The 26,972-nt window shown below is 56.7% G+C and overlaps 3 protein-coding genes across 3 annotated transcripts in view; 1 reads left to right on the forward strand and 2 right to left on the reverse strand.

Annotated features, from left to right (window-relative positions):
* Window positions 1–983: 983 nt before the first annotated feature.
* On the reverse strand, window positions 984–5,937 carry LOC119113413 (CCA tRNA nucleotidyltransferase 1, mitochondrial-like). Its single transcript, XM_037237732.1, has 7 exons — window positions 5,874–5,937; window positions 4,983–5,182; window positions 4,265–4,398; window positions 3,409–3,609; window positions 2,584–2,741; window positions 2,067–2,341; window positions 984–1,142 (listed from the first exon to the last, which is right to left on the reverse strand). The coding sequence occupies exons 1-7, from the start codon at window positions 5,935–5,937 to the stop codon at window positions 984–986; spliced, it is 1,191 nt and encodes a 396-aa protein (XP_037093627.1).
* A 1,331-nt stretch (window positions 5,938–7,268) lies between these two features.
* Window positions 7,269–10,059, reverse strand: LOC119113906 (vacuolar protein sorting-associated protein 26C). Its single transcript, XM_037238134.1, has 2 exons — window positions 9,913–10,059; window positions 7,269–8,492 (listed from the first exon to the last, which is right to left on the reverse strand). The coding sequence occupies exon 2, from the start codon at window positions 8,488–8,490 to the stop codon at window positions 7,594–7,596; it is 897 nt and encodes a 298-aa protein (XP_037094029.1). The 5' UTR covers window positions 8,491–8,492; window positions 9,913–10,059; the 3' UTR covers window positions 7,269–7,593.
* Window positions 10,060–10,438: 379 nt separating this feature from the next.
* Window positions 10,439–26,972, forward strand: part of LOC119114328 (all-trans-retinol 13,14-reductase) — a 44,070-nt gene continuing 27,536 nt past the window's right edge. The window contains exons 1-3 of the mRNA XM_037238524.1: window positions 10,439–10,611; window positions 18,727–18,897; window positions 19,460–19,590. Coding sequence (XP_037094419.1) covers window positions 18,732–18,897; window positions 19,460–19,590 — 297 coding nt within the window. The 5' untranslated portion in view covers window positions 10,439–10,611; window positions 18,727–18,731. The remainder of the gene's footprint in view (window positions 10,612–18,726; window positions 18,898–19,459; window positions 19,591–26,972) is intronic.

A 26,972-nucleotide genomic window follows, 5' to 3' on the forward strand; every position in this document is an offset into this window, starting at 1 on the left:
CGAGACAGAGCGTTCTGCGGGACCACATTTTCGACCCTTCCAGGGCGTACCAGCAGAAGTGCATTGATGCTCGTTATCTGTAAATAACTACGCCAAAAAAAACGCCCCATACCGCATACATATGTGTATTGCCACAAAGCACACCAAAAGATCCATACAAACAGGAATCGAAACAAAGCAGCATCTTGACTACACGAACGTCGCGCGATTCATCACAATTGGATGAGCATTGCAAGACATGACATCCAGAGGGCAGGCGGTGCGTTATGCTGGAATCCACGGGACCGGTAGCTGATGACGACGCTGACGACGCTGAGCAGTAGGTCACGGCCTAACAGCAACTCATTTCCAGACCACATTTGGACTGAAACGATTCAGTGCAAGGAGGAAAATAAGCCTAATCCGCATGTGCGCATCTTTCAAGTGCCGTGGTGATGATCACCACTTGCAAACTTCGTGGTGATCTAGTGCGATCGTGGCACCTCCAACTGCTCCTCTCCCTAGTCCTTCCCACCCTCCTGTCGAACCAGCCTCAGCGCCATCAGTACACCGCCGTCACAAACCACCCCGCCGCACGCCAGTCTGCACGCCGCCGCACGCCAGTCTGCACGCCGCCGCACGCCAGTCTGCACCCCGCCGCACGTCAGTCTGCATCCCGCCGCACGCCGGTCTGCACCCCGCCGCACGCCAGTCTGCACCCCGCCGCACGCCGGTCTGCACCCCGCCGCACGCCGGTCTGCACCCCGCCGCACGCCGGTCTGCACCCCGCCGCACGCCAGTCTGCACCCCGCCGCACGTCAACCTGCATCCCGCCGCACGCCAGTCTGCACCCCGCCGCACGCCAGTCTGCACCCCGCCGCACGCCAGTCTGCACCACTCCTAACGGCCCCATCTCCCGACTAGGCGGCGTGCGACATACGACGTGCGACACGCGACGTGCGACATGTGACGTGCGGCGGCCGCCGAGCGCCGCGCCCCTCCAATCACCGCTTGCCGTCGGCCCGCACGCCGAGCTCCTCCAGGACGGCCGGCACGCGCGCTGCGAGCGCCGGCTCGTCCAGCGCGAAGTCGGTGTCGATCCAGTCCTGCCGCAGCCGGTCCAGCACCCGGCTCATGTTCCGGCCGGCCGGCACCCCTGCCGCCTGCGGGAGGGGAGGGGGAGGGGGTGAGCCGGGCACGGCCAGACACGCCGAGCACGTGACAGTGTGCGGCGGCCGAGAGACATCGAGGACAGCACGCACGGGGAGGACGTGGCGGCAGCGCCCGGCGACGACATCATGTGGAAGTGTGCGAGCACGTAGTACATGCATCGCCAAGCAAGCTGTTAACCTACCAAGGTGAAGACACTGAACGCATAACAGATGCCATGCAACCTGCGAAAACATGAAATGAACCGACATAACGAATTCTTATGCTGAAAAGTTTAAATTTCAATCAAGATGTCACAGGGTACTTATTTTACATTATCAAGAAATCATTGGCATATGCAACGGGACTACTTGAAATTTAAACGAAGCCCTTATGGTCCCATCAGTCGTGGCAATGAAACTGCATTGAAACGCCGAACATTCTAATAAAATATACTGATGACTGCTTGGCATCTTCATTTAGCCAGATGTGTGTGGCACTGGGGCTTTATGACGCACTCAGCTGCTGAGGCTATTTGGCATCGCCTGCCTCTCACCCTGGCAGGACGGGCGGGCACCGGGGTGAATCGAACCCCGTACCTCTGGTTTCCCAGACGCGCAGTGGTTAACGCAGACGCGTTAACCATTACACTACCGGCACCCCATATTTGGTCAGATTCTCTAGCATCTAAAAAATCGCATATTTTCGACATGAGCAATGCTAATGCGAACATTATTTTATTGCCTTTCCTCTCTATACCAAGACCGTGGCCGAATTCCGGGGTATATCACACCATTCATTCTTAAGACATTTTACCAATGAGCACAAACATGCCTGAAATCACCGGAATATAACACCAGCATTGGGGTGTGCGTGGCAGTAATCCAGATCAATCCAGTCATAAGTGTTCCCCTGCAGCAACAAGATCTCTTATTTACCTTCAATGTCGCTCCCGTCACTGGAAACTTCGGCAGCTCCCAAGCCTCGAACTCCGCCGCCAGCTCATGCTGCCCTCTATACCTCGCCAGCTCAACTAAAAACTGCTTGCCAAGCCGCTTGCTGGCGCGGAAGTCGGCCAGCAGCTGCTGGAGCGGCTTTATCGGCTGCGGGTGTGGCGCCATCTCCCGGTGGGCGATGATGAAGAGGCCGAGGTCGCGCTCGAACGCCGACAGCTTCAGACGCTGGTGCAGGCTCATCATCTCCTCCGAAGAACCTGCCGGCCGGCATGGAAGCGTGGCGACGACGGGACAGCCAGATAGGCGGCGACACACACGCTGAACATGCGGGAAACGACGACAGCGCAGGCTCGTTCAACCCTCATATCACAGCGTTGACCACTGGCCGAAATCTCTCCGTCTATCCCCAAGTCTCAGCACCCACGATGTCAGACCACAAGACGTCATTTGCCGAGGCCGGCTCGGCGGCAACGGCCGCCGCCTCGAGCCGCGGACTTACGGAGCAGGGCGGCCAGCAGCATGATGGGCTGCGGCTCCGACACCGCCTGCGTCCGGTCACAGACGCGCTCGAACTCGTCCGTGTCGGGCGAGGGAGGCAGGCCCACGTGCGGCCCCACCCCCGCCTCCAGCATAGTCAGCATCAGCTCCCGATGAAACCTGGCGCAGCGGCGGGCGCCGGGTCAGGCTGGAGGCCTCGCGGGCGGACGGCGGCTGGGTCAGCGTGCGCAGGGGCAAATGTCACGACGGAAACCTGGCGCAGGGACAGATGCTGGGTCCCAGTACGCGTCCGTGGGCGAAGATGAGCGCAAGATCGCGGTACGAGCCCGCACGTCAGGCTTTAACCAGAACGTAAGGTATATGGCGACACCAGGTGCCGGTAGGGGCCTCGAGCAGCGGCAGATATCACGTAAGGTCAGGTCACGACGGCGCCCCAGCAGTTTAGCGGGCAACGTCAACAGCCCCAGCCGCCGGTTCCGCCGACCCACTCGGCATTCTCCACCTCCGGGGCGTCCACCTTCACCCGTACCGTCCACCCCCACCTGTGCCGTCTCCGTACCGGCCAGCCCCGCCCGTACCGCCTCCGTACAGGCCAGCCCCGCCTGTACCGCCCTCCGTACCGTCCACCCCTGCCCGTACCGCCTCCGTATCGTCTACCTCCACCCGCACCGTTCCCCACCGCTCGTACCGCCCCCCCCCCCCCCCCTCCGCCCCGTGCCGTCTCCGCATCGTCCATCCCCGCCGTATCCGTACTGTCCACCCCCGCCTGCGCCATCTCCGTACCGTCCACCCCCCCCCCCCCTCCCCGCCCGTACCGCCTCCGTACCGTCCGGCGAGTATGCGCCGCAGCTCCGACCAGAGCCGCTCGCCGGAGATACGCGCCAGGCCGGCCGTGTTGGCGCGAATGGCGTCGAGCGAGGCGGCCTCGTGCGCGTCCGGCGCCGCCGCCAGACGGCCGTAGAAGCGGAAGTAGCGCAGAATGCGCAGGTAGTCCTCCTGTATCCGGCGGGCCGGATCGCCGACGAACCTGCGGCGGTGGCGGGGGGAAGGTCAAGGCACGACAAAAGCCGGAGCTGAGGTCAGTGGCGATACAGGATCGGGAGGGATGAACAGGGTATAATATAGAATCGAATGGGAAGGGAACGCAACATACATCGGTGGGTTGTCGTTATAAATCAGCGAGACGTCGAGGCCGAGGCCTCGGAGGCTCCGGCGGTGCGCGGGTTGGTGGAGAGGTTGAAAACGTCTGTCTGGGTTCGGCACCCTGGCTCAAGAACGCTGGTCTTCACCAACTGTGAGAGACGGTACACTCTCATACCTACCCGGTCACTGGTCGCGCGCTATCGCGACGGTAGCTGATAAGTCGATCTCACGCCCGGGACCAGCCGAACACGCACCCAGAGCGGTCAGCCTGAGCCTCAGTTCGGCCAATCAGAGCCCGGGACTAGCTGAAAACGCGCCCAAACCGGTCAGCCTGAGCCTCAGCTCGGCCAATCAGAGCCCGGGACCAGCCGAACACGCGCCCAGACCGGTCAGCCTGAGCCCCAGCTCGGCCAATCAGAGCCCGGGACGGTCAGTCTGACTGTCGGAGTCTGACCCCGGCCTTGTCAGCACGACTAGGACGGCCAGTCTGACCCCTGGAGCAGACAGCGGAGCGGTGGGACAGTCTGCACCCAGCTGACCTGACCCTCCGGCGCTCGAGGTCGTCGACGCCGTCGAAGTAGTCGTACACGGTGCCGTCGAAGTCGAGGAACATGGCGTTGACTGTGAGGTCTCGGCGGCCGGCGTCCAGCTCCCAGTCCGTGGTGAACTCCACCTGCCAACGCCGGCGCACGCGGCGCGGTGAGCACGCGGCGGCTCCGGCGGCCAGCCGTGCCCGCGCGCTCGCGCACCCTGAGCGAGCGCACGAACTCGCTGCCATCGCACGCACGTACGTACGCACGCACGCACGCGCGTGCGCGCGCACGCACGCACGCACACACAAACGCAAACGCACACGCACACGCACACGCACCATCTCCGCAGTGACCCACGATTGTCACGGTTCAAGCACAACCGCGTTAGACGCCTTGCCTTAGTTTCCATGTGCTATCAGGCAAAGGTATCCCATTTAAATGAGATGACGTCAATTTCCACACCAAATCGTAGTCCCTGGAATCTACTGGCTTTCTCTGGACCTAGGCGTAAAGCACGCGCGCGAGTCTGCGACACAGATTCGTTGCCGAGTGCGAGCCAGCGCCAGGCTACCGGACGTCTCTACGGCCTGCCGACAATGACCGTCACAATGACCGACATGCCCTCCGACCCTCGCCCCTGACCTCGGCAAAGCCTCTGACCTCGGCATACCATCTGAACCTCCCCCTCTGACCCCGGCATACCGTCTAACCCTTGCCCTCTGACCTCGGCGTGCCGACCGTCGGTGGCCACGTCCACGCGCAGCGTGGTGACCTCCATGTTGACGGCGTCGGCGATGCGGGCGGTGATGGTGCCGTGCCGCTCGCCCTTGGTATTGATCAACCGCACCTCCTCCTTGGCGAACAGCTCCTTCATCTGGCCGGGCGTCGCCGGCGTGGCGAAGTCCAGGTCGTGGGGGACGATGCCTGCCGGGGTCACCGGGGTCGGCCGGTCACACGCGCCGGGCCGGGCCGTGCCGACAGCGGAGCTGCCCCGAGGCTGCGCGAGCGCCACCGTGGCACGCGGGCGCGACAAGGCGACGAGGCTGCCGTTGTGTTCGCCACGTCCGTTGGAAGGGGAAGGAAACCTGCTCTGATTATCCGTTGGAAGGGGAAGGATAACTGCTCTGATTATCCATTGGAAGGGGAAGGAGAACTGCTCGGATTGTTCGGACACATAGCACAATACGCTGATTTACAGAGGTTTCAGGGATTACCAGGACAAGCAGGTTTAGAGATCAAGCCTAATCAATTTACAGGTCACTACTGCTGAGTGCTGGCCGGCACTGGATCAAGAAACAGACATAGCGGAAGCCGACCGTGCGTTTTTAATTTGCCCCACCCACGAGATAATATCTTTTTGTAGTTGTGAGGCGACACACGTACACACGTAGTTTCGATCGCGTCATCGCTTCAGAAGGCAAAAGAAACAAAAACAAACAACGAACAGAACCAATCCGTTCGATATACAGTGCCGGCACAGGTGATAAACTGGTTGTAAGAATGCACTCGATTTTTCAATAATTCTTTCAATAATTTCAATAATTTTCGATAATTCAAACGCCACGCCTGTCTTCACCTTCATCAGAGGCTCCCCGCTACGTAGCCGCCAGCTCACCCGACAGGATATCCCGCACGGCGCCGCCGGCCAGTCGCAGCTGGTAACCATGGCGACGGAACATGTCGGCGAGCAGCGCCACCTCGGGCGTGGCCAGCGGCCGCAGCTGCTCGGTCGACAGCTGCATGGTGTTCAGCTGCCTGGCCAGCTGACGGCGCGGGCCGGCCGGCGGTCGGCGGGCGAGGGCGGGCAGCAGGCGGCGCAGGGGCGGCGTTATCATCCGGTCTACGCCGCGGCTACCAACGCGTCCAGGGGAGCCGACTGGTGGCAGATGGGGGGAGCTGTCAGGGGCAGGGTTCTCAGGAGGAGGGTCGCCAGGGCAGGAGGGTCTGGCGGGAAGAGCAGGGAAGGCGTAGTCTGGAGTCTACGAGAGGAAGGGACGGTGCACAGATGTCGGTCAGAGAGCCAGGCAGCGGCGGTAGTGCCCTCATAACCCTCACACGACATGCGACATGCAGGCTGCTTGTCTGCAGTGACACACACCAGCACATTTACCCATTACCCACTAGCCGGTGACCGGGTCAGCTTAGGCGAGAGAAAAGAGCTGGAAGCCGTCAGGCTTAAGCCAGGCGCGACAAGTCACAGCACTAGTTATGGCCAGGGAGAGGGCAGACATCCACTAACGGACAGGCCCACTCACAGTAAATTGTCGCGGAGATGCGCAGTAGGAGTAAGACGGGGTGCAGCAGAGAAGCTACACGTGTGTGGGGAGTAGAGAATGAAGGAGGCCAAAGAGATCAACGTGATAAAGTTTGTCGTTTGTAGCCTTTCAGTGCCTCAACTGTTCGCTTTTGGTAAATGCTGGCGGCTATCATAAGCCAAACCCATGTGAAACAATGCAGAATATTCGCGGCAAAACGTGCCAGAATATATTCATAAATCCGGTACACGGGAATACATGGGAAGTACACAGATGTGTTTCGACAAGTCACCTTTACGACGAATAGCCATATTAGGAAACGCGTACCTTGAAAAATACGTCATGTATTCCCGGACGAACTACCATGTATAGAAATATTACCGGACAACATTGCACGGTGCAGCGGTTCGATACACTCAATACAAAGGCGTGACTGACACCTCTCTTTTCTCACACGATAATCACGCACGACGAAATCGCACATGCTGTTTTGCGCGCCCGCAAGGACATCATCTATGGTACACGCGTATCCTATCTCTATGCATTGATCCCGTTTGTCTGTGCCGTCATATCACAACGTTTCATCCCGATAGGCTTCGTGGGCAGAGAGTAACAGGCAGCAATGGAGCCATCACTCAGCATGTAAACACCCGGTGAAGATTGCTCTTCCAACGTCAAAGTAGGTCTATTGCATTAAAAACTCAATGAGGAATTGGTCAAGCACTCTATGCAGCATGCCCCTTTCGAGTCTTTAAAATGCACATATTACAAATACCAATATTTTCAGTACCTCAATACACGCATGTAATACAAGCATGCATACAATTGTGCAGATAGCTATGCAGAATGGGTAAACTTCTTCCAGCTTTCGCGATGACCAAGGCACTTTCTGCTCCAACAGATAATCCGGGTGTTCATCCCATGGTCACAGTAGATAGCTGGAGCTGCATGATGCCTCTCCGGTTTCCCGTGGCCATTCGCTCCAAAGCCTTTCACCCGACACGGCCCGCCGGCAACAGGACCGCCACCTGTCCGCACGCCCTGCAACTAGCACCGCGGCAGGTCGCCGCCAGGGGCGGCTCAGTAGCGCGTCAGCTTCAGCGGGAAGTTCTCGCTGACCAGGTGGTCATCCTTAAACACCACCACCACGTTCACGGAGAAGTCGATCTGGAAGTGGGCGGCGCTGACGGAGGCGCACGTGAAGAGCCGCGGGAACACCATGTGGATGGGGATGGCAAGGCCGCGCGGCACGTCGCCCAGCCCGATCTGGATGTTCTGCACCTCGGAGCACTGGCGGCTGAGCGCGTCGGCGCGGCCGCAAGCCTCGGCGCGCACCAGCTGCAGCTCGATGCTGCGCACCGGCGCCTCGCTGCTCTCCAGCACCAGCTCGCCGCGCAGCGGCTCGCCCAGCGCGCACTCGGTCGAGTCGAGCCGGCCGCGCAGGCGGAAGCGCGGCGGCGGCGCGGCGGCCGCGTCGGCGCGCGTCAGGCTGCTCGGCGAGACGAGGAACTGGAGCGGCCGCTCGGCGGCCGGCGGCGCCGCGCCGCGGCGCGCCTCCACCATGAACTCGAGCTGCGCGCGCGCGTCGCGCGTCAGCACGCCCCGCCGCACCTCGCACGCCACCGTGTACTGCACGCTCACGTACAGGCCGTGGTAGGTCTCGTGCAGCGGCCGGCCGTGGCGCGCCGCCAGCGCCACCTCGAACGGCACCTCGGTGCGGCCAGCCGGCAGGCGGCCGGGCGGCGCCAGCTCCAGCGTCTCGTGCAGCAGCCGCAGCGACTTGGGCGTGGCGTAGAAGCTGTCGACGAGGCCGGCCGACTTGCCCGAGTGCGTCAGCTGGACGTCGCCCTGCACGCAGAGCGAGACGCCCTCGTGGCGCAGCTCGGTGCGCGCCGTCAGCGCCGCCACGCCGCAGAGCAGCTCGCCTTCGCGGTACACCTTGCTGGCGCGCTGCAGGCGCAGCTCCACCGAGACCATGGCTGAAACACGGCAGAGCCGGTGGCGCGTCAGCCGGCGCCGGCCTGCCATCTTGCGGCCGGTGGCGGAGTCACAGCCGGGTCATTTCGCACGGGTTCGCGACAGCGGCGCGCCGCTCATCGCGCGCCAGACGACGGTGGCGAGGCGCGTGCCCGCCATCACCCTCAGACGCCGCGAAGCCACGCTCGATCGCCCGGGTGCCAAACTCTTGGATGTTGTTGATGCTTGATGGCATTGTAGTCATGATGCATCTTGTGGTTGAATATTTGTTATTCTCCCATCCAAGGGGCCTTCCATTCCCTTTTCATGCATGCAAAAGCATTGCACTCAACCAAAGGCTATATGACACTTGCAGAAGTACAGATCTACTATGAAATAGCCCTGACATTTGTTTTGTCATGCACTGAACAATACAGTGTCCAAGCTCATTATCTTCTTTTGCAGACAGCAGGCTAAGATTTCATAAAACTATCAAACCTTTCTATGCCACTAGCACAGTTCACAAGCATCACCAATATCACCTTTTTTTACTAAAACACTCCTCTAATCTACAGTTTGCACTTATATTGACACCTTGTTCAATTCCATCTAATTAGCTTTATGCTGACAATATTGGATAATACCAAATCATACTTGCATCAGTAATTATATGTTATAAATAATATCAATGCCAACTTCCATGGACTATTCCCAGCAGCTGGAGTGGTCCGCCATAGCTAATGAACATGGATCATGGTAGTCATGATCCATGATCATAGATCATGGATCAGGGGTTGCTAGTCATAAAATTTGAAAAGGTTTGTTGTGATTTATGATAGGTTAAATCTTATGCCATAGCATACCAAAGGTATGTTATAACTTAAACATATATATATATATATATATATATATATATATATATATATATATGTAGATAATTGTTGCTGCAGCCTCTGACATGCAGGACATGTCCAGGTAAGGTGCTATCTTTACAGCTTGATGTCACAGTACATACCCAAGATCAGTAATCATTGCTGACTTCTAAAAGTGAGCTTGTGACTTGTGGGTCATGCTTTGAATATGCCTTAGATCCCAAGTCATCGGAAATTAATTCAAGCCATCAGGACACATGCTTTATAACATTTAGGAGCAAGAATAGTGTCTGAGCCAAATTTCATGATATCTTGTCCAATTGTGAAGGCAAAAGAACAATTTTAAGTTGGTCAAGATAATATACAATAAGCTAATAATGTAAGATGACAACATAACACGGAGTTTAAACACACCTAATGTCCCCTCCCAATCTCTCCTTCACACGCTGCAACTGCACGCAGCCCGCAGCTCCATCACGCCGAGGAGTGAGGACTGCGTCAATATGGCAGAAGACAAGGGCAGGACAAGTAGAAAACAGCATCACAACGAGGCAGAAAGGAAGCAACTAACCTGTTAAATCTTAATTCTACGATTCAGCTGCACATCGGACGAAACACGGACCCACCACGCACCAAGTACGGCTTTTATCTTCACCCAGCCTGAACGCATGCGACCAGCGACCCAGGGCAATACAACACCCCAGCGACCACATCACCCAAAGTTTAAAATCAAGTTCTATCAACTGGTTCACGTGAGTCGGGCCTAATTTTGCAAGCACTCGGTTTACTCAAACCCGCAAAAATAGGAGAAAACGGTTTTAAATAATTCATAAATGTCTTCTAAATCCTCATTTCTAAATATATGATAAAAAATGGCAATAGATGGTGTAGAAAACTTCTAGTCACGTAAGAACAATGCGAGTTGCATCAGGTTGTTCAACTATTACCACATAGGCAGCTGTCTATTAAAACGAACGCAGGACGAACGGAGGAAGCCTCAATAAGACATTATAGCTAATGTCGGTCTTTCCAGCGCATCACTGACAAAAGACAGGATTGTCAGTGCAATTTTACGAGATTCCGGTGTCACGCGCCTGGTGCCATTTGGGTGGGCGTGTGTTGTTGGCAGAGGCCAGTACTTTGGAGCAAGTTGTGAACGACCTAGGTCGAGTAGACACATAATTATCGCAAGACATTGAATGGTGCCCATGAGGCATACTTAATATACTAAAGTTGTTTCCTTTTGTGGTACCAAAAACAACAGAAATCAGTAAGTGCTGTGCGTCCTGCTTTTGTTAGTTTATTGGTGTTATTCATGGCTATGAGGTCGCGTGGTTAGATAGAACCAGGTACACAGCCATGATCTGTTATGAAGGTGCCTGGGGTTTTGCTCTTATATCTTGCTCCAGGAGTCCAAAAATGTCACGTAAGGCTGCCAAATAAGGGGCAGTGGTGTTGCTGACAGGATCCCTTTAGTTGTGCTTTTGGCCCGGTCCACAAATTGTCTATCTAGTGCATGAGACACCTAGGAGCCATCTGTATGATGGAGATCACACTTGTGTGGATCTAACTCATGCCAGGTCATATTGTGCTGATTTTTGAAAATTTGGTGTGCAGGGAAGGAAATTTGGGAGTACCCTTGTAGGATGATAATTTCTTGAAAAAATGTTTTTCCTTGCACTGAAATTGGCAGTGCCTATGATTCTAAGTCCTCTAGCTAAATTCTGAAATTTGGACATACAGTGTGCAACTGGGTAATGTTCTGCATGCTATGCCATGATGCATGATGATATTTAGGTGTGATGGTGTAAAGCAATGACCATGGGTACGTGATAACTTGATATCTCAGCTAATTGTCAAAAGATATTTCTGCTTTGGTCTGTTCAAGGTGAGATGCAAAGGATGCTAGGAGAGCAGCACCTAGGAAATAAATATAGGAAATAAGTAGCAAGGAATGCTAGGAGAGTTTTTGCTTTGACTGCTGTGGAGGGTTATAAAACATCTAGCATTTAAAATGTGTTTAGAACATGATGCACAAGTATGAGTGCCACAAACTTGAAAACCGGCGGAAACAACATATCCGACGTGGGTTGGATGTACAATTATCTTCGTCAATTGCATGTAAAGATTCAGCAGCACCGATGCAACTACTGCTCTAAGGCTAATGTGCCAAGGGAAATATTCATCGTGTATATTTCAAACTTGTGTACATGAAGTGATCAGTGCCTGAGCGATCGAGGGTGCCGCGGCAGGTCGACAGAGAGGCTCTTGTCAACAGTGCAGGGTCTTGAGAGCAAGCGAGAAGGATCAAGACCAGCTTGGTGATCCCTTAAATGATCGGGAGTGCCCAGTCAGGTTAAGACATAGTCATTGTCATAGTCATAGTCATAGTCATAGTCACAGCCATTTATTGGAATTATCATAGCCATAGTCATAGTCATAGCCATTTATTGGAATCCTACCACTCGGTGGTTATTACGAATTCAGTCAATGCGCTTACAGGATGCTGTAAAATGTCAGACAAAGTAATATGCAATGGTGCAATAGAAGTAAAATATAGGTGCTACTTTAAACGCTCCCTATGAATACGCATGCCACAACAAGACCGTCCCAAGTGCAGTGCAGCGACATCACACGTTGCTGTCCCCGGCAGCCGGCTCCGCAGACCTGGCCTCACAGCATGGCACGGATCGATACGCAAACTCTCGCTGAGTTCTTGTAAGTCGACTCCTTTGGAACCACAGAATTCCGGCCGCTGCGGTACGGGTATCCCGCGATGATGCACGGACGCGAACAGACATGTCCATTATAGTTGGGGGGGGGGGGGGGAGGGGGACACTAGCTGCGGTGCAGGGCTCTCTGCACCTGTGCAAGGTCGTGGTGGCGCACCGTCCCCTCCACCCTTGTGCAGCCAAGTGCTTGTAGAGCCGGCGAAATGTGTTCCGAGCGCCGCATCCCAGTCACACGTCTGGCCGCGAAGTTCAGTGTCTTTTGGACACGTTGAAGCTGGCACTTAGTGGCTCCTCCGCAGACAGAAAGGCAGTGATAGATGTGTGGGAAAACTTGTGCCTGGACTAGAAGTTTGAGGAAGTCGGATGTAAAATGATGCCACAGGTCCTGTGGAGGGATGATATGATGGAGGTTCACCGACAGACCAACATGGGTGTACGCGAGTCCCACGTCAGATGCTGGCCGAAGAATACGCCAATAGTTTTTACGGTTCTGTAACGATTAAATTGTGATGTATTTTGTGTTACAAAACTGCATCCGTTCGTCCGGCTGTGGACCTCGTCGGAGCCTATGAGCTCATTCGGGGCCCAAGGAGGTACATAGTCCCGTGCGCTCCCCTCTGGATCCGCCACTGGCCCGAACAGCGTGACAGAGGGCCCCAACAATAGCGTTGAGTCCTTCAAGCAAACTAAAAGTATCCAAGATAAATTAGAGCCACCTCCCCCCCCCCCCCCCAAACGACCAAACGACCACTAGCAGGTAACAAATGGTGCCCGATGGTGGCGTAGAGCCCCCCCCCCCCCCCCCCATTCAGACAGTAAATACTAATAGCGTAGAGCGCTCCATTCAGATAGTAAATACTAAAGACCCGGAGTGGCGGGCCGGACGATCCAGCGTGGTCGAGCAGGTTATCCGATAGGGACCCCAATAGGAACGCAGGGTAGGGCAAGTGACGACAAATGGGAAGGGCCCTAGACAGCTGTAGACGGCCCATGAGCATATCGCGAGTGTGTCAATAGAATAACGGAGACCGATGTGACGGGCCCGTAAGAAACGGAGAGTAGCCCTGCGGGTGAACATGTGGGGTCCACGGCAATAGCGTAAAAGCCTTTCAGGCGAGTAGGAGGAATCCTTGGAGAGCAGGTAATCGACAATAGTGCCCTGGCACGCTGGCGGATAAAGCTCAACAAAAGCGTAGGACCCTCCCACCAGATGGAGAGGTATCAATGACAATGTGGAAAGCTCTTTAGCGACCGGATCGCCCCTGCAAGTGGACTTGTAGGGCCCCGGCAACAGCGCGGGGCCCCTAGACAGCTCAATGGGCCCTAACATCCCTCCAATCACCACCCGCTCAATCAGGAAGAATAATTTTCTTCTTCCACTCGTGAGCCCTTCGCTTCCGCTTGCAACTGTTCTTTGTCTGGAGGCCCAAAGACGTCCAGTTTTGTTGCGTTTTGTGTTGAAAGGCCGTGTCTGTTCAGCCGGCCGCGGGCCCCTCGGAACCTTTAATGAAGCCCAAGGTGGGGGGGGGGGGGGGGGCATGATCCCCCCGGATCCGCCACTGCGTGAGCATGGGTATGCGAATTGATACGGCCTCTTGAGAACCCTGCGTGCGAGAGCTCAGCGTCATCATTGAAATATAGCCGTTCTTTCCATGCATCGCCACAAGTCTAGTGTTTAAATACGTAAACAGTGGCTAGAGACGGCTGGCTCTTCCCCAAAGGTATACAGTGGCACCCCTGGCGGTATGGATCTAAATATTGAGGCGTTTGTGGTTTTGCATTTACGCACACCTACCTGACTGGATAAATCTTTAGATGACACATACGTTGTCGTTTGAGCTGAAGTAACTGGTTAAACGTCCCAAATACGCGTTAGATCTAATTGGATAAAGAAAGGTACGCCTTAATGAGCTGGAATAGACTGGGAGCTGCCCTCATTATGCTCATATATGCTCATGTGATATTAAGGTTGAATACGGCTTAACAATGGCGTAGTTATACGACTTTTACGAATGTATCAATCATGAATGTATCAAATAACAATCCTCGCTCGTGGATTAGGTCTGAATAACGTCAGCTAAAAGGCGGAAATGGGCCATGTTGAGTTTATGTGTTGTGGATTGGGTTAGTCTTGATCTCGGGAACTAAATGCATGAAAAGCTTTCATCAACATATCGGTACAGACGCTGGGGCAGGTACAATCATCCGCAAACTTTAGAAGACAGCCATAGAAATACCCAAGCTGTGCATAGTATTGAGCTGTCATTTGTGCGCTAGTGTTGAGGGCCAAGGAACATCGTATCACAATGAACGGATATCCCTATTGCGACATTTTCACGAACTCGCACCTTCGCCGTGATAACTCTATGGTAACGCCGAATTCCTAAACCGTTCGATGCATCTTTCCGTATCTATGCAGCTAGCTTTTGCATCGTAGCTCGTGCACAGAAACTGTTGGCACCCCTGACTGTAGCGGGTACAATGTTGTTACTCAGTCCGTGCCGTGATGCATTTATGCGTGACGTTGAGAGAGCGGCAGATCCTCACCGTCACGGGTGGTCCAGTCCACACCCGAACGTCCTGGTGGGCCGTCTGCGGGCACAAAAACTGCGCCAGACTGGTGCGGTCACACAAAAACGCCCCAACAGGCCGTGGGTTCAAAACCGAAGCGTGGACTGTGCTCTTGTCGCTTTGGTGACGCGTTTTGCCTGTCGCGTCCTGAGCGCCCTGCGTAGGAACAGGAGTGAGTGGGTGTATGCCTGCGGACAGGCGTATGTGGACGTAAGCCTGTGGACGGTAGTGTGTGGACACCCCTGCGGGCAGGCGTGTGTGAACGGAAGCCTGTGGATGGTAGTGTGTGGATACTCTTGCAGACAGGCGTGTGTGGACATAAGCCTGTGGATGGTAGTATGTAGACACTCCTGCAGACAGGCTTGTGTGGATAGAAGCAGACAGACGCTGTGCGTGCCCAGCCCAGCCGTCACCGGCGGCGATCGGTGACGGCTCGGTCGGCGCCGCTCCCCTGGCGCGCGGCCACGGCGCCCGGTCAGCAGCGCCGCCGCCGCCGCCGCCGCGCGCCGACGGCGGGCGCTCCGAGGCGCCAGCCGTCGCCCGGCTGTTGTGTCAGGTGTGCGCCGCCGCGCAGAGGCGTGTCACCGAGGAGGCGACGCGCATGGGATCCTCGGACTGGGCTGGGACGGATGGTACGGGCCGCGAGCAGGTCCGCCTGTCGGGGCGGCGATGTGCTCGGGCGTTGTTCCAGGTGGCGTCCGGTGCAGCGCGAGCGTAGATAGGAAGCGTTTGTGGTCGTGTGATTTTGGATGTTTGCTTGCAGTGTCGTTCCTTCCTAGTAAGGCTTTCGAGCGCTTCGCGTTTGGCGTTAGGGTTTGGTAGGTAGCGACAGAGACTTGGTTTGGTGGTTAGTAGTACTGGCTAGCACTGAAAATATCGAAAGATACTGAAGCAAGTGTAGGAGAAGAAACCACTGAAAATGAAACGCCACAATACACTGACATGCGTGACGTATGCACTCTGGCAGCGCCATCTGCATCTCAGCTGTGTGCTGGGTGCTGGCAGGCGGGGGCCGTCGGGTGCACAGAGCACCGATGGCTTCGGGCGCTCCCATTGTCAGAATCAGGGTTGCGATAGGTCACAAGGTCGTACGCCGATCTGGCACGGTGGCGATCCCTGCAGCGCGCCCGGAAGCGGCTCCCGCCGACCGTGGAGGCCGTGACGTAATCAGCTGCAGTGACCACGCGGTCGAAGTGCCCGGCGACACCAGGGGCGAATCCATGGGCGGCTCCTCGCCGTCATCGGGCGCGTAGTCCCGACGTCGGCTTGTCCCCGCGGGCCAACCGGCCTGCATACGCCGGCCGTTCCCACCTCCGGGGAGTCCTGCGCGAGGCTCGGACCTGGCCGAGCCGCTGCCTTGTCATGTTCATGCGGTTGTGCATGGTGCAGGGGCGCTCCCTGTTATGTGTTTGCCGTGGGTCGCGGTCACTGGTGCGCATGTGTGTTGGTTTATGCGGGGGAGGGGGGGGTGCTATGGCCCTGTCTCTCCAGGCGGGGTCGCTTGATGAATGCAGTACCGAAGACGCACCTTCATGCGCTCGTGGCGGCGCCTCCGCCCCGTTCAGAATCATCAGGGCTCACCGACCAGTGTCTCCGTCACCTGGCCGGGGACGTCCTCCCGCCCCCCTCTACGCGTCCCTGGCGTCGCCCTTGTCCAGTTTGAAATTACCAGTGCCCGTCGCGTATGTCCCCGCCCCGCCCCGCCGAGGGCCCCCCTCCACGCATCCCTGGTGGCGCCGCTGTGCGTGTCGAAGGTCGCGGGGGCCCGCGCACAGCTCCTGATCGGTGGTGGCACTGGCTCGGCGGCCTCGCAGATACGGAGCCGGCCGGCTTCTGGCGAGTGTGCGCGGACCTTACTCTGTGGTGAGACGGACCCGAGCTCCTTTCTCACAGCCGCCCGCTCCTCTGGTAGGTGCCAGCACCAGCGCGACTTTCGGCGTTTGCTGGGCGTGCGTTGCCCTCCGATGCGCGTGATGGTTGCACATGCTGGCCAGGAGATCTTTCTGCGAGTTCGCTATGAACTCAGCATGAGATCCTCGTTCTTGAACCTGTCATGATGCGTGACTGTGTGACTGTCATGTTCATGAACCTGTCATGATGCTGATCACGCCGTGACAGTCCGTAGCGGAAGTCATTTCCAGTGATGTGGTGACAGGGTGATGGGCCTTGGTAGATGTAGGCTTGGAGAAGTTTTGTCCAGCTGCGGTTCGTTAGTCGTGGTCATCTTTCGACAGAGTGTGATGTTGAACTCGGGCTGTGCGCCGTGGTTGGTGTGCGGAAAATCGTGAAGTTCCGCTTGAGCACAGTCTTTGGTTATATCATGGTCATATTGGCCCCCAAAATGGGCACAGAACACCGTTTCACATCGTTTCAGTTTGTGCCCCGCGCATTTTCCGTCGAAGACCTCCCCCCCCCCCTCGTTCGGATGCTGCGTTGTCGTACCGGACACTGGGTTTTAGCTGCCACGAGACGGGTCGGCTATTGTTTTTGTTCTCTTCAACGAAGCGTCGTCCAGTGCTGTCGAGCTTACAGCCATGGTGATACGATCGCACAATTAAAAACCGGCGATGCACTGGCTCATACACGGGAAACAAACCGGCTATCCGCTATGCAGTGCAAGCGGACCAGAAACGAGGTGTCATCAATTGTGGTCAGAAAAGGACCAATCGGTTGCGCGTCGAGCACCTATCGAGTGACTGTCGAGTGCGAATCGAGCTCTTGAATACTGTCGTCCTTGAATCTTTCGGAAGCTGCGATGTGTCAAGTCACTATGGCTGTGTTGCAATGGGGGAGTAAGGGGCGTTCTTGCGATCAGTGTGGGTCTTTGGATGATGTGCCAAGTCATGATGACGTCACGCGATAAGAGTGCTCAAGTGATCTGTACGCGTCACGTCAGGTGACCGCCTGCTTTACCCTTGCTTTTGATTTTGCTTTTGTTTTCGTTTGTCACCTGCCTTGAGCAGTGATATGGACGGGAGCTTTCAATGATTTAATTTTTCACCATACAGCTAGCGTACAACTGCACGTTCTTAGTTAATGACTTACGTATTTGCGGTTTGATAAACACGCTACGAACGAAATTTATCGGTATATTGCTACAAAGAGCTTCGAACCTCTTAATGCAGTGTAGCAGATATCCTCAGTCAGGAGTTTGTTTTTTTTTGCGCCATTGCACTCCAGATTGTGGTACCCATTTCCTCAGAAGTTTTTTGTGCGCCATTGCATTTCAGATTGTGGTACCTAGTCCACAGCTTCCTTGAGCGAAGGCAGATCTTTTACCCTGTCTGATAGTATTCCGTCAGGCATCGCTTTGTTTATGGCGAGCAGCGTTATGAAAACGCTGTTATGTCAGATGCTCTCCGAAGGCAGACAGTTGTGGGGAGGGAGAGGATGGAGGGGCGGTTGCTGCTAGGACGCCCGTTTCCCCCCTCTGTCGGCGTCATTAGCCAGTCAGCGACTGTCGAATCACTTCCCGGTGGATGGGGGCGTAGTGACAGAATGGTTAGAACGTCGGACCCTCGGATTCCAACGCGGAGGGCCCGGGTTCGAATCCCGGTTGCGCCATGCTCTCTCAATGCTAATATTATTTTTGCAGTCACCACTCTCCAACGAAGGGTGGTGACGATGTGCGCCGCGTTCCATTTTTTTTAACGAAAACTTTTTGCTGCTTTTGAAGGGGTGCTGTGTGGTGAAGCACTAAGCTCGCCAAGTGGTGCCGCACAGGTGGCGGGCAGTGACAGCCTGCTGCCGATGATTTGTCGGGCGGTGATGAGCGGATTGAGGTAGCTGTTTCATAGACCGTAAGAGTGTCCCTGAATAAGAAGCAAGGAACTGCGCCTTATCTAATATGTCGCGGCCTTCAATCTACCCCCTCTGCGGGCGACGTCCCGTAAACTACTGAACCGCGAACGAACGCCGAGCCCGTCCCGAAAACTTGGTGATACCTTCCAAAGGGATCGGGCTACTCGCTAGATATGGCCGCCGCCGCTAGATGTCCCCGCCGCCCGCCAGATGTCGCCGCCGCTCGCTAGATGTCACCACCGTCGCTCCGTCCTTTCACCGGTCGCCTCCGTGTGCCACAGGCGCGATGTTGGTGCTGGTGCTGAAGGTGACCGCCGTGCTGGTGGCCGTGCGGCTGCTGGTCCGCTGGCTGCGCCGGCCGCGCTCCAACAACCCGTTCGCCAGCGACGCGCGCCAGCCCGTGCGCCCGCTCGTCACCGACCAGAAGGCACGCGATCGGGTCATCAAGCAGTGTGAGTGGCTGGGCTGGGCTGGCGACCGTGCCCCGGGCTCAGCCGTGGTTGACGGCAGATATTGCTGCTGCCCTGGGCTCGCCCGTTTGGATGCGTGTTGGCGTTGTGTAATTTTGATGTGATATGTTGCTTCGATGTGGCCAGGTTGTGAAACGTCGGTGAGAGTAAGCTGTTTTGCGTGTTTTCAAGGTATCGCTCGTGCGAAGTTTTGCTATCCTTGGCGTCACTGAGAATCTCGAAATATGTTGTTTTTGGTCTTCCTTGATTTCCTTCAAGGTGTGTGTTTTACGTGGAAGCGTGCGCGTTCTAGCCTCAATTAGTGTTTCATTCATTTTCTTGTAAAAGCTTGGAGCCCTCACTTGACAGCTTCCACATATCTCATTCACTTCCCAAATTCTTCAGGAAGCTCGGTGTGTCGTGTAGCCTAAATCATGGTCATCTGCACTAAGTTCACGATCATTCACGGCGTAGTGGGCACAGCCCGCTTGCCTGCGACAGCGGCGGTGCGCGCTTTCGCGAACTTTGTGTTATACCTGTGCTCACTAGATGTCGCTGCCGGCAGCGTTCTCGCCTGACCGCGTGCCGGCCGACCTGGACGCCATCGTGATCGGTAGCGGCATCGGCGGTCTCTCCGTGGCCGCCATCATGGCCAAGGCCGGCAAGAAGGTGCTGGTGCTGGAGCAGCACGATCAGGTACGGAGCTGGGCTTGCGAGCGGTCGGCAGCCCGTGGTTGGTCTGAAACGGTGCGGCCGGGAGGGGGCCGGCAGCTATGCGGACTGAGGATGGTGGTGAGGTGGCGCGCGTACAGGTGTAGGACTGGTGCTGAAAGATCTCAGCGGTGCGCGGCTCCTGCTGAGGTCGTCGGGAGACGGTGCGGTGTCTGAGGGTGGTGGTGAGGCGGTGCGGACAGGTGCGGGACTGGTGCTGAAAGATCTCAGTGGCGTGCGACTCGTGCTGAGGTAATGGGGCGGTGCGGTGTCTGAGGGTGAGGGTGAGGCGGCGCGCGGACAGGTGCGGGACTGGTGCTGAAAGATCTCAGTGGCGCGCGACTCGTGCTGAGGTAATGGGGCGGTGCGGTGTGTGAGGGTGGTGGTGAGGCGGTGTGGACAGGTGCGGGACTGGTGCTGAGAGATCTCAGCGGCGTGCGGCTCGTGCTGAGGTGGTGGGGAGGCGGTGCGGTGTCTGAGGGTGGTAGGGAGGCGGCGCGCGAACAGGTGCGGGACTGATGCTGAGAGATCTCATTGGCGCGCGGCTCGCGCTGAGATGGTGAGGGGGTGCGGCGTCTGGAGCTGACGCTGGTCCCCTTGGGGCCCGCGGCCGTGGAACCCATCTGACCGGGTGCAGGCCCGCTATTTGTGGCAAGAAGTGGCACCACGCTGGGTGTCTGTAGCGGCCGGGCTACATCGAGGGCTGGGGAGTCGCAGCGACTGTGTGCTTTATCATGACTGGGTGGATTCTGAGTGCACAGAATAGCATTTCGGTGTCAAGGAGGGTAGGTTCCAGGTTGCCAAGACCACGCGTCGGCTGACTGTTTCGTAACGTGGGGCACGTGATATCCAACTGCGTTGCGTTCTCAGCCTGGGTGAGCTAAATGCCTCCCTCCTTTACTTTTTTGATGCATTTTTGGGAAAGTTTGGTGGGACGCATCAGGCGTTTTCTCAGTTAGGCGACGGTCGCTTACAACTGCCATCGTCGCTGGAAGCGACTATCTTACGATCTAGCCGATGCCATTGGTCAACTGCACTCCACTGATGTAACGACCAACATGACACCAAGCTCTCGGTCACCGCGTCACACTCTCAGCCGATCGCGCGCCCTCTGCGTGCGCGCGGTGACGCGCCGGGCCGCCTGCGGGCGCCGATAGGTGGCGCCACTGTCGCGTCGGTGGCCAGACGCCCGTGGGCGTCGATAGATGGCACCGGCGTCGTATTGGCGGACAGCCTCCCGCTGGCGGTGATAGATGGCGCCGGTGTCGCGTCGGCGGCCGGACCCCTCTCGCTCGTTTGGACGCACACGGCTACCCAAATTGTAACGCCGTCCGTCAAGCAATGGTGTAAATGCCTGAAGACGGTAGCGCAGTCCCACCAACGCGCTGAACCAGACCAGGTATTGATAGACCTCTGGCCTCCGACAAGCTGCTGACGCTGATAGCTGGTGTAGTGCTTCTTCATCACTGCTTAATCGTTGATAGAGATGGGGTTCTCAAACATCGGCACTAGTTGAGTTGCACAGGAGGTTGTGATGCGTTTCCGATTCACTGGGGTCCCCTGCTTTTCTGAGTATTCTGCAAAGCAATAATCCGACGGCCTTGGTCTTAATATGAGCCCAATAAGAGATGATTGTCACATTGTGGCATATCCGGTGTAGAAGTGTTTTGACAAAGATGATGCGCAAAAGTTGGCATCTGAGTGAGTACAGGATTTGTCGGTAGGCTGAGAAGCGCCCATTGGATGCATCTTGCTCGTTGTACGTATCGTGAATAAGAAGGCTGGTATCTTGGATAAGAATAAGAAATATGGCAGGCGCAGTTCTCCTCAGCTCCACACCACGCCGCAAAAAATAGCTTCTTCAACGTCTACTGAATCGAGATCGTGGCAACATGCTTTCGTTGATGTATTGTGCACCTTGTACAGCTCAGCTGAGAGAACTTCCTAAAGGTCGCTCGGCACCTGAGATGTATGTTCTAACAGTTCAAATGCAACAAACATTGCTAACGATTACGAGTAACTGTCACGCTAGGAACATATAGTCTTCAGCGAACAGTGGACAGTACCAGACCAGCAGGACGGTAATTGGATCCTGAAAAAGAGGAAGGAATAAAGAACAAGTAGGGAGCAGTCAACCGTTGTATGCACCAACCCATTGTTGCGATGTCAACATGTCGGCAATGAAATAATTGTTCTATCTTCTTGTAAATAGGGACATCATCCCTTCCGCCCAAGTGAAGCTGCGTTTCACTTGGGTGGGCCACTGGGTGGCGGTACGGGCGGTGGGGCTTGTTCGCGCTCCAAAACGAAGTCTGCCTGGCTTCTCATGATTCAGCAGGTGCTGCAGCCTTGAGCGCTGCTTTGATTTTTCGTGTGCAGTCTTGCAAAAGTCACTAATTTGGTGCATACGTGTCCCGAGAGCTTGGGAGCCACGCGACTCTGTTATTAAAGGGTGGGAGGCTGACTGGTTACGGAAACCGACGCGAAAATATGTTACTGGCTACGGAAACCGACGCGAAAATGCATTGCTAGTTTCGGAAACTGAAAATGTGTTACTGGTTTTGGAAACTGACGTGAAAATCCGTTACAACTTAGAGCAGTCACCGGCCGTAGCCTGGGCTCGCGTTTCGCCGGTAACCGAGCACGACTGGTCTTGTCGAAAATGTGATCACTTCTCAGATCCCACCTTAGTAAGTTGGGGTACGGAGCGCGATGGCCGAGTGGTTAGCGCGTCGGACTCCCATGTGGGGTCCCGGGTTGGAATCCCCGTCGCGCCATGACCCCCGAGCGCTTGTATGACCAGTGCATTCGCTGGCTCTCCATAAAGGGGGCGTGACGTGTGCGCCGCGATCCATTCAGAGAATGATGCGATAGCCGCCTCTAGGATGTGTGACTCGGTCACTGCGATTTGAGAGCCGGCGTGACCCCTCTAGCTTGTGGTTTCCTAGTGACCTATTTAGGTTGCGTTTTCCTACTGACCTCTCTAGGTTGCGGTTTCCAAGTGACCCCTTAAGGTTGCGGTTTCCAAGTGACCTCTCTGGGTTGCGGTTTCCAAGCGACCCCTTTAGGCTGCGGTTTCCTAGTGACCCCTGTAGGTTGAGGTTTCCTGGTGACCCCTTTAGTCTGCGGTTTCCTAGTGACCCCCGCAGGCTGCGGCTTCTTAGTGACCCCTCTAGACTGCGGTTTCCTGGTAACCCCTTTAGACTGCGGTTTCCTGGTAGCCCCTTCACGCTGAGGTTTCTTAGTGACCCCTTCGGGCTGAGGTTTCTTAGTGACCTCTTTAGGCCGCGGTTTCCTAGTGACCCCTTCAGGCTGAGCTTTCTTAGTGACCCCCTCAGGCTGCGGTTTCCTAGTGGCCCCTCTAGGCTGCGGTTTGCTAGTGACGGGTCAGTATCGTCACGGTAGGCTAAGAACTAAGACGAACCTGGCGATCTGGGGCAGAACATAAAGCCTTGCGCCCTTGGCATGCTTTCACATTTTCGTGCTCGCACGGAACAAGAACGAGTGGCATTGGCTTGACTACTCTGAACGATGATAGCGCTCACTGAACTGAACGAAGTGCACGCGAAAGCTCATGATTTTAACTTATGTATTTCATTTGCACAAATGCAGTCCGCACAACAATTTGTCGCCGAACGTTTGCCTCGAAGCAATATCGGCTTCTACATGGCGTGCAATATCACTTGCCCGTAACGCACGTGTTTTCCTTTTCGAATTTACGACGAACCTGTTTATTGCATTTGCGTCTGAGATCAGAACTTGCGCTAAACAACGTGGATTGCGCGAGGCCGACTACAGCAGCGGCCGTGAAATCCCGGGCTGACGTTTCAATTTCATGGCGAAAGCTTGGTCTGCCGCAGTGCCTCTCACGATCCTTTTCACCCTCTGACTTGACCTGACATTTACGCTTAGACCTCGGACCATTTCAGTCAGGGCGAACAGCGGGCGCATGAAACGACTCGAACCCACTCATCGCCATCGGTGGGCAGGCGCTCTAACCAGCTGAGCTATCGGGACGGACACGTATGACACGTACGGCTTTTGTTCCCTGTCCAGAGACCAAATAGTGGCACACTTCGCCAGCGCCCGCCCTGCGCCACTCCGGCGGTACGGCGCCCGGCCTGGCCGTTCGGAACCTGGTCTTGCGCCTCGCCGGCGTCATTGTCGTTGGTGCTTTACGACACACCCGGCTGCTGAAGCCATATGACGCACCCGCCTCCAATCTGGGAAGGAGGATAGCGAGCACCGCGGGGAATCGAACTCCGTACCACTGGTCTCCCAGACGTGCACTTGTTAACGCAGATATGTTAACCACTACACTATCGGCACCCTTCGTGCATCATCGGATCAAGAACGTCGCGGACGAACATACCGGTCATCGCGCCGCGGTGTGTCGTATTACAGTACGACACGGCGTCGTAGCACGTCCCTTTGTCGGTCTGACCATCGCCTGGCGCCGAGGAGGCACTGAGCCGACCGCCGTGTGGTGAATAGCATGCGTCGTGTCAGCCGATAATGGTCACGTTCATACATCCACTTTGTTTCGTCTCTGAAGCGTTCATCGGCCCGCGGACCGTCCTTGTGAACGACGGTCCTCACACCTCCGGCAACGCCTCGCACATTGGGACCGCAGAGTGAGCCGGCTGTGTAACGAGAAGCACGCCGCTCATTCGTGCTGGCCTATATGACGGGAACGCGGACCTGTGGCCCCGTGGCTGGCGGACGGTGAAGGCGGGATGGCCGCGGCCTGACGCGACGTAGGTCCAGAGCATGGGCTTGGAGGCTGGATGCTGCCTCCGACGTAACGGGCTCAGGCTATGTGGTCAGTGCCGCCGCACGAGCGTGTTCAGCTGTGGCCGCGGCCGCGATCGGTGACGTCATGACGTCCGGGCGCCGGTCGGTCGTGCGTCCCACATCTCGTGGTGACGCCGACGGGACGATGACGACCGGCGATGACATCAGTCGGCGCCGCGGCCTGGGCGTGCGTGACGTCTGTGACGGCCTCTGATGACGTCTCTGACGGCCTCTGATGGTGTCTGTGACAGCCTCTGATCACGTCTGTGACGGCCCCTGATGGTGTCTGAGACGGCCTCTGATGGCGTCTGTGACGGCCTCTGATCATGTCTGTGACGGCCTCATTAGTCAGGTCTGCAATCCTTGGGCCTGCATCCCTCGGGTCCGGAATCCTCGGGTCTGGAATCCTCGTGTCTAGAATCCTCTGGTCTAAAGTGGAGTCTGAAGTCCTCGTGAAAAATCCTGATGACGTCAAATATCGCTCTCCGTCGGCGGTGCGGTCGCTGCGCTGGTGACGCAGAGGTACCGGCAGGAGTTAGCACCATCAAACCTGGCGCCGACTGTCCACCGATCACGGCCTCCTGCGATGGCGCGGTGCTCGTGCTGGCGGCCGGACGGAGGTCCGTTCCGCCACGGGACCGCTCCGTTGACAAACTGTCCTCTGCTGACGGCGTCTGGATGACGACCTCGGCCATGCTCGTTGGCGCCCCCCCCCCCTCCCCCCTGGTGACGCCAGGCTGCCGGCCTGGGTCGCCCCGCAGCCCTGCGCTGATGACGTCCGGCGGCCGTCCCAGCGGTCGGGACAGGCGCCGTGTGCCAGTCGGTGGCGGCCCCAGCCTCCCCCTCCCCTTCTGCAACACTCTGCTGGGCTGACGAGCGGATCGCCTGTCCCGCCGCAGGTGATCCTGCCCCGCCGCTGGGCCGTCCCGGCCGCGGCCATGCACAAGGCCGGCGGCGACCCGGCGTGACCCCCCCCCCCCCCCCGTTCCGGCGTGACCCCCTCCTGCTGGCGCCGTCGCGGTCGTCACCGCAGACGGCGCATCGGCGACGCCGGCGCCCCGTGACGCCCGGTGAGGGGGCGCGCGCGCGGCAGGTGGCGGCGCCGACGGGTGATTCTGCACGCGCGGACGCGCCCGCCCGTGATCCGTTCCGTGATCGCGGGCGCGTTGAAAACCGGCGAGGAGGACGGGGCCGCTTCGGTGAGCGGCGCTCCTCCGCTGGCTGCGAGACAAAGCCGCGGCGTCGGGGCGGGATGAACGATGGTTCTGGCGTGTGTCGGCGAGTTCGTCGGTGGTGGCGAGGGAAGGTCACGAACCATTTTTGGCACGTGAGGTGTCTCAGACTCTGTGACAGCTACCTTTGTGTCCGTGACTGGCACATTTCGGTGGCCGCGCAAACTCGTGCCCTGTCCTTGAAGTCGACCCCTTCAGGGCAAGTGTGGAGGAGGAATCTAGTCGACTCTGACACAAACCAGTGGTGTGTCAGTTGGATTAACTGGCTTTCCAGATACACGCATAATTTGGTCCTAGTAGAAGGTAAATTATGATGGAAACAATTGAAAACATGAAGTGGGGCCGCTATGTTGAAACGCATGCCTGTCAATAAAACTATGCTTATGGGTAAAGCGAGTGTACCAAGCGTCCCTTTCCCACAAAGGAGAGCTTAAGTGTTATTAGCATGCGCTATTCTCCGCGTTTGTTTTCTGTGAGTGTCTGTGGCGAAAAAAGTGGAAGAAATGGACCTTACTTTACATATTTTGAACGGTTTTGTTGACAATAGCAGACCTTCAGGAAGCCAGGGCGTACTTGTGAAAAGACGATGTCATGAAATCATTGAAATGGGATGTGGAAACAGTCAGCAGTTTTGGCAATGCTCACGGTCACGAGTTGAATTTACGAGTTGGGTTCACGAGTTGTGATTTACGCTTCCTCGTGGCGGTTTATGGATGGAGTCGGTTACCTTGATGACTTCCACTGGCATTGTTTTCATGGCAATAGGCTCATACCCATTCGTCACACCCCGTCGTCCCAAGAAGGAGCCATTTGTTCACGCCGGTTGCCTTGCTTTCAATTTGTTAGATTACCACTAGGGCCCTTTTGTGTTATGTTTAACTAATACCAATGCTGGCTGATGAGCGGAGTGATCGCCGCGTTGCACGACGCCCGCCGCGGCAGTCAGCGGCTTCACAGACGTGTCCCGCCCGGAAAGAGACCCCCTGTCGGGTGGCCCCCCTCGACAGGTCAGACTGGCTCTGGCCCGCCTCGACAGGTCAGACTGGCTCTGGGCCACCTGGACAGGTCAGACTGGCTCTGGCCCTCCTCGACAGGTCAGACTGGCTCTGGCCCGCCTCGGCAGGTCAGACTGGCTCTGGCCCGCCTCGGCAGGTCAGACTGGCTCTGGCCCGCCTCGACAGGTCAGACTGGCTCTGGGTCGCCTCGACAGGTCAGACTGGCTCTGGGCCGCCTCGACAGGTCAGACTGGCTCTGGCCCGCCTCGACAGGTCAGACTGGCTCTGGGTCGCCTCGACAGGTCAGATTGGCTCTGGGCCGCCTCGACAGGTCAGACTGGCTCTG

Source organism: Pollicipes pollicipes, unplaced genomic scaffold (genome assembly GCF_011947565.3).
Source record: "Pollicipes pollicipes isolate AB1234 unplaced genomic scaffold, Ppol_2.1 Scaffold_7262;HRSCAF=8765_pilon_pilon_pilon, whole genome shotgun sequence".
Taxonomy (NCBI): domain Eukaryota; kingdom Metazoa; phylum Arthropoda; class Thecostraca; order Pollicipedomorpha; family Pollicipedidae; genus Pollicipes; species Pollicipes pollicipes.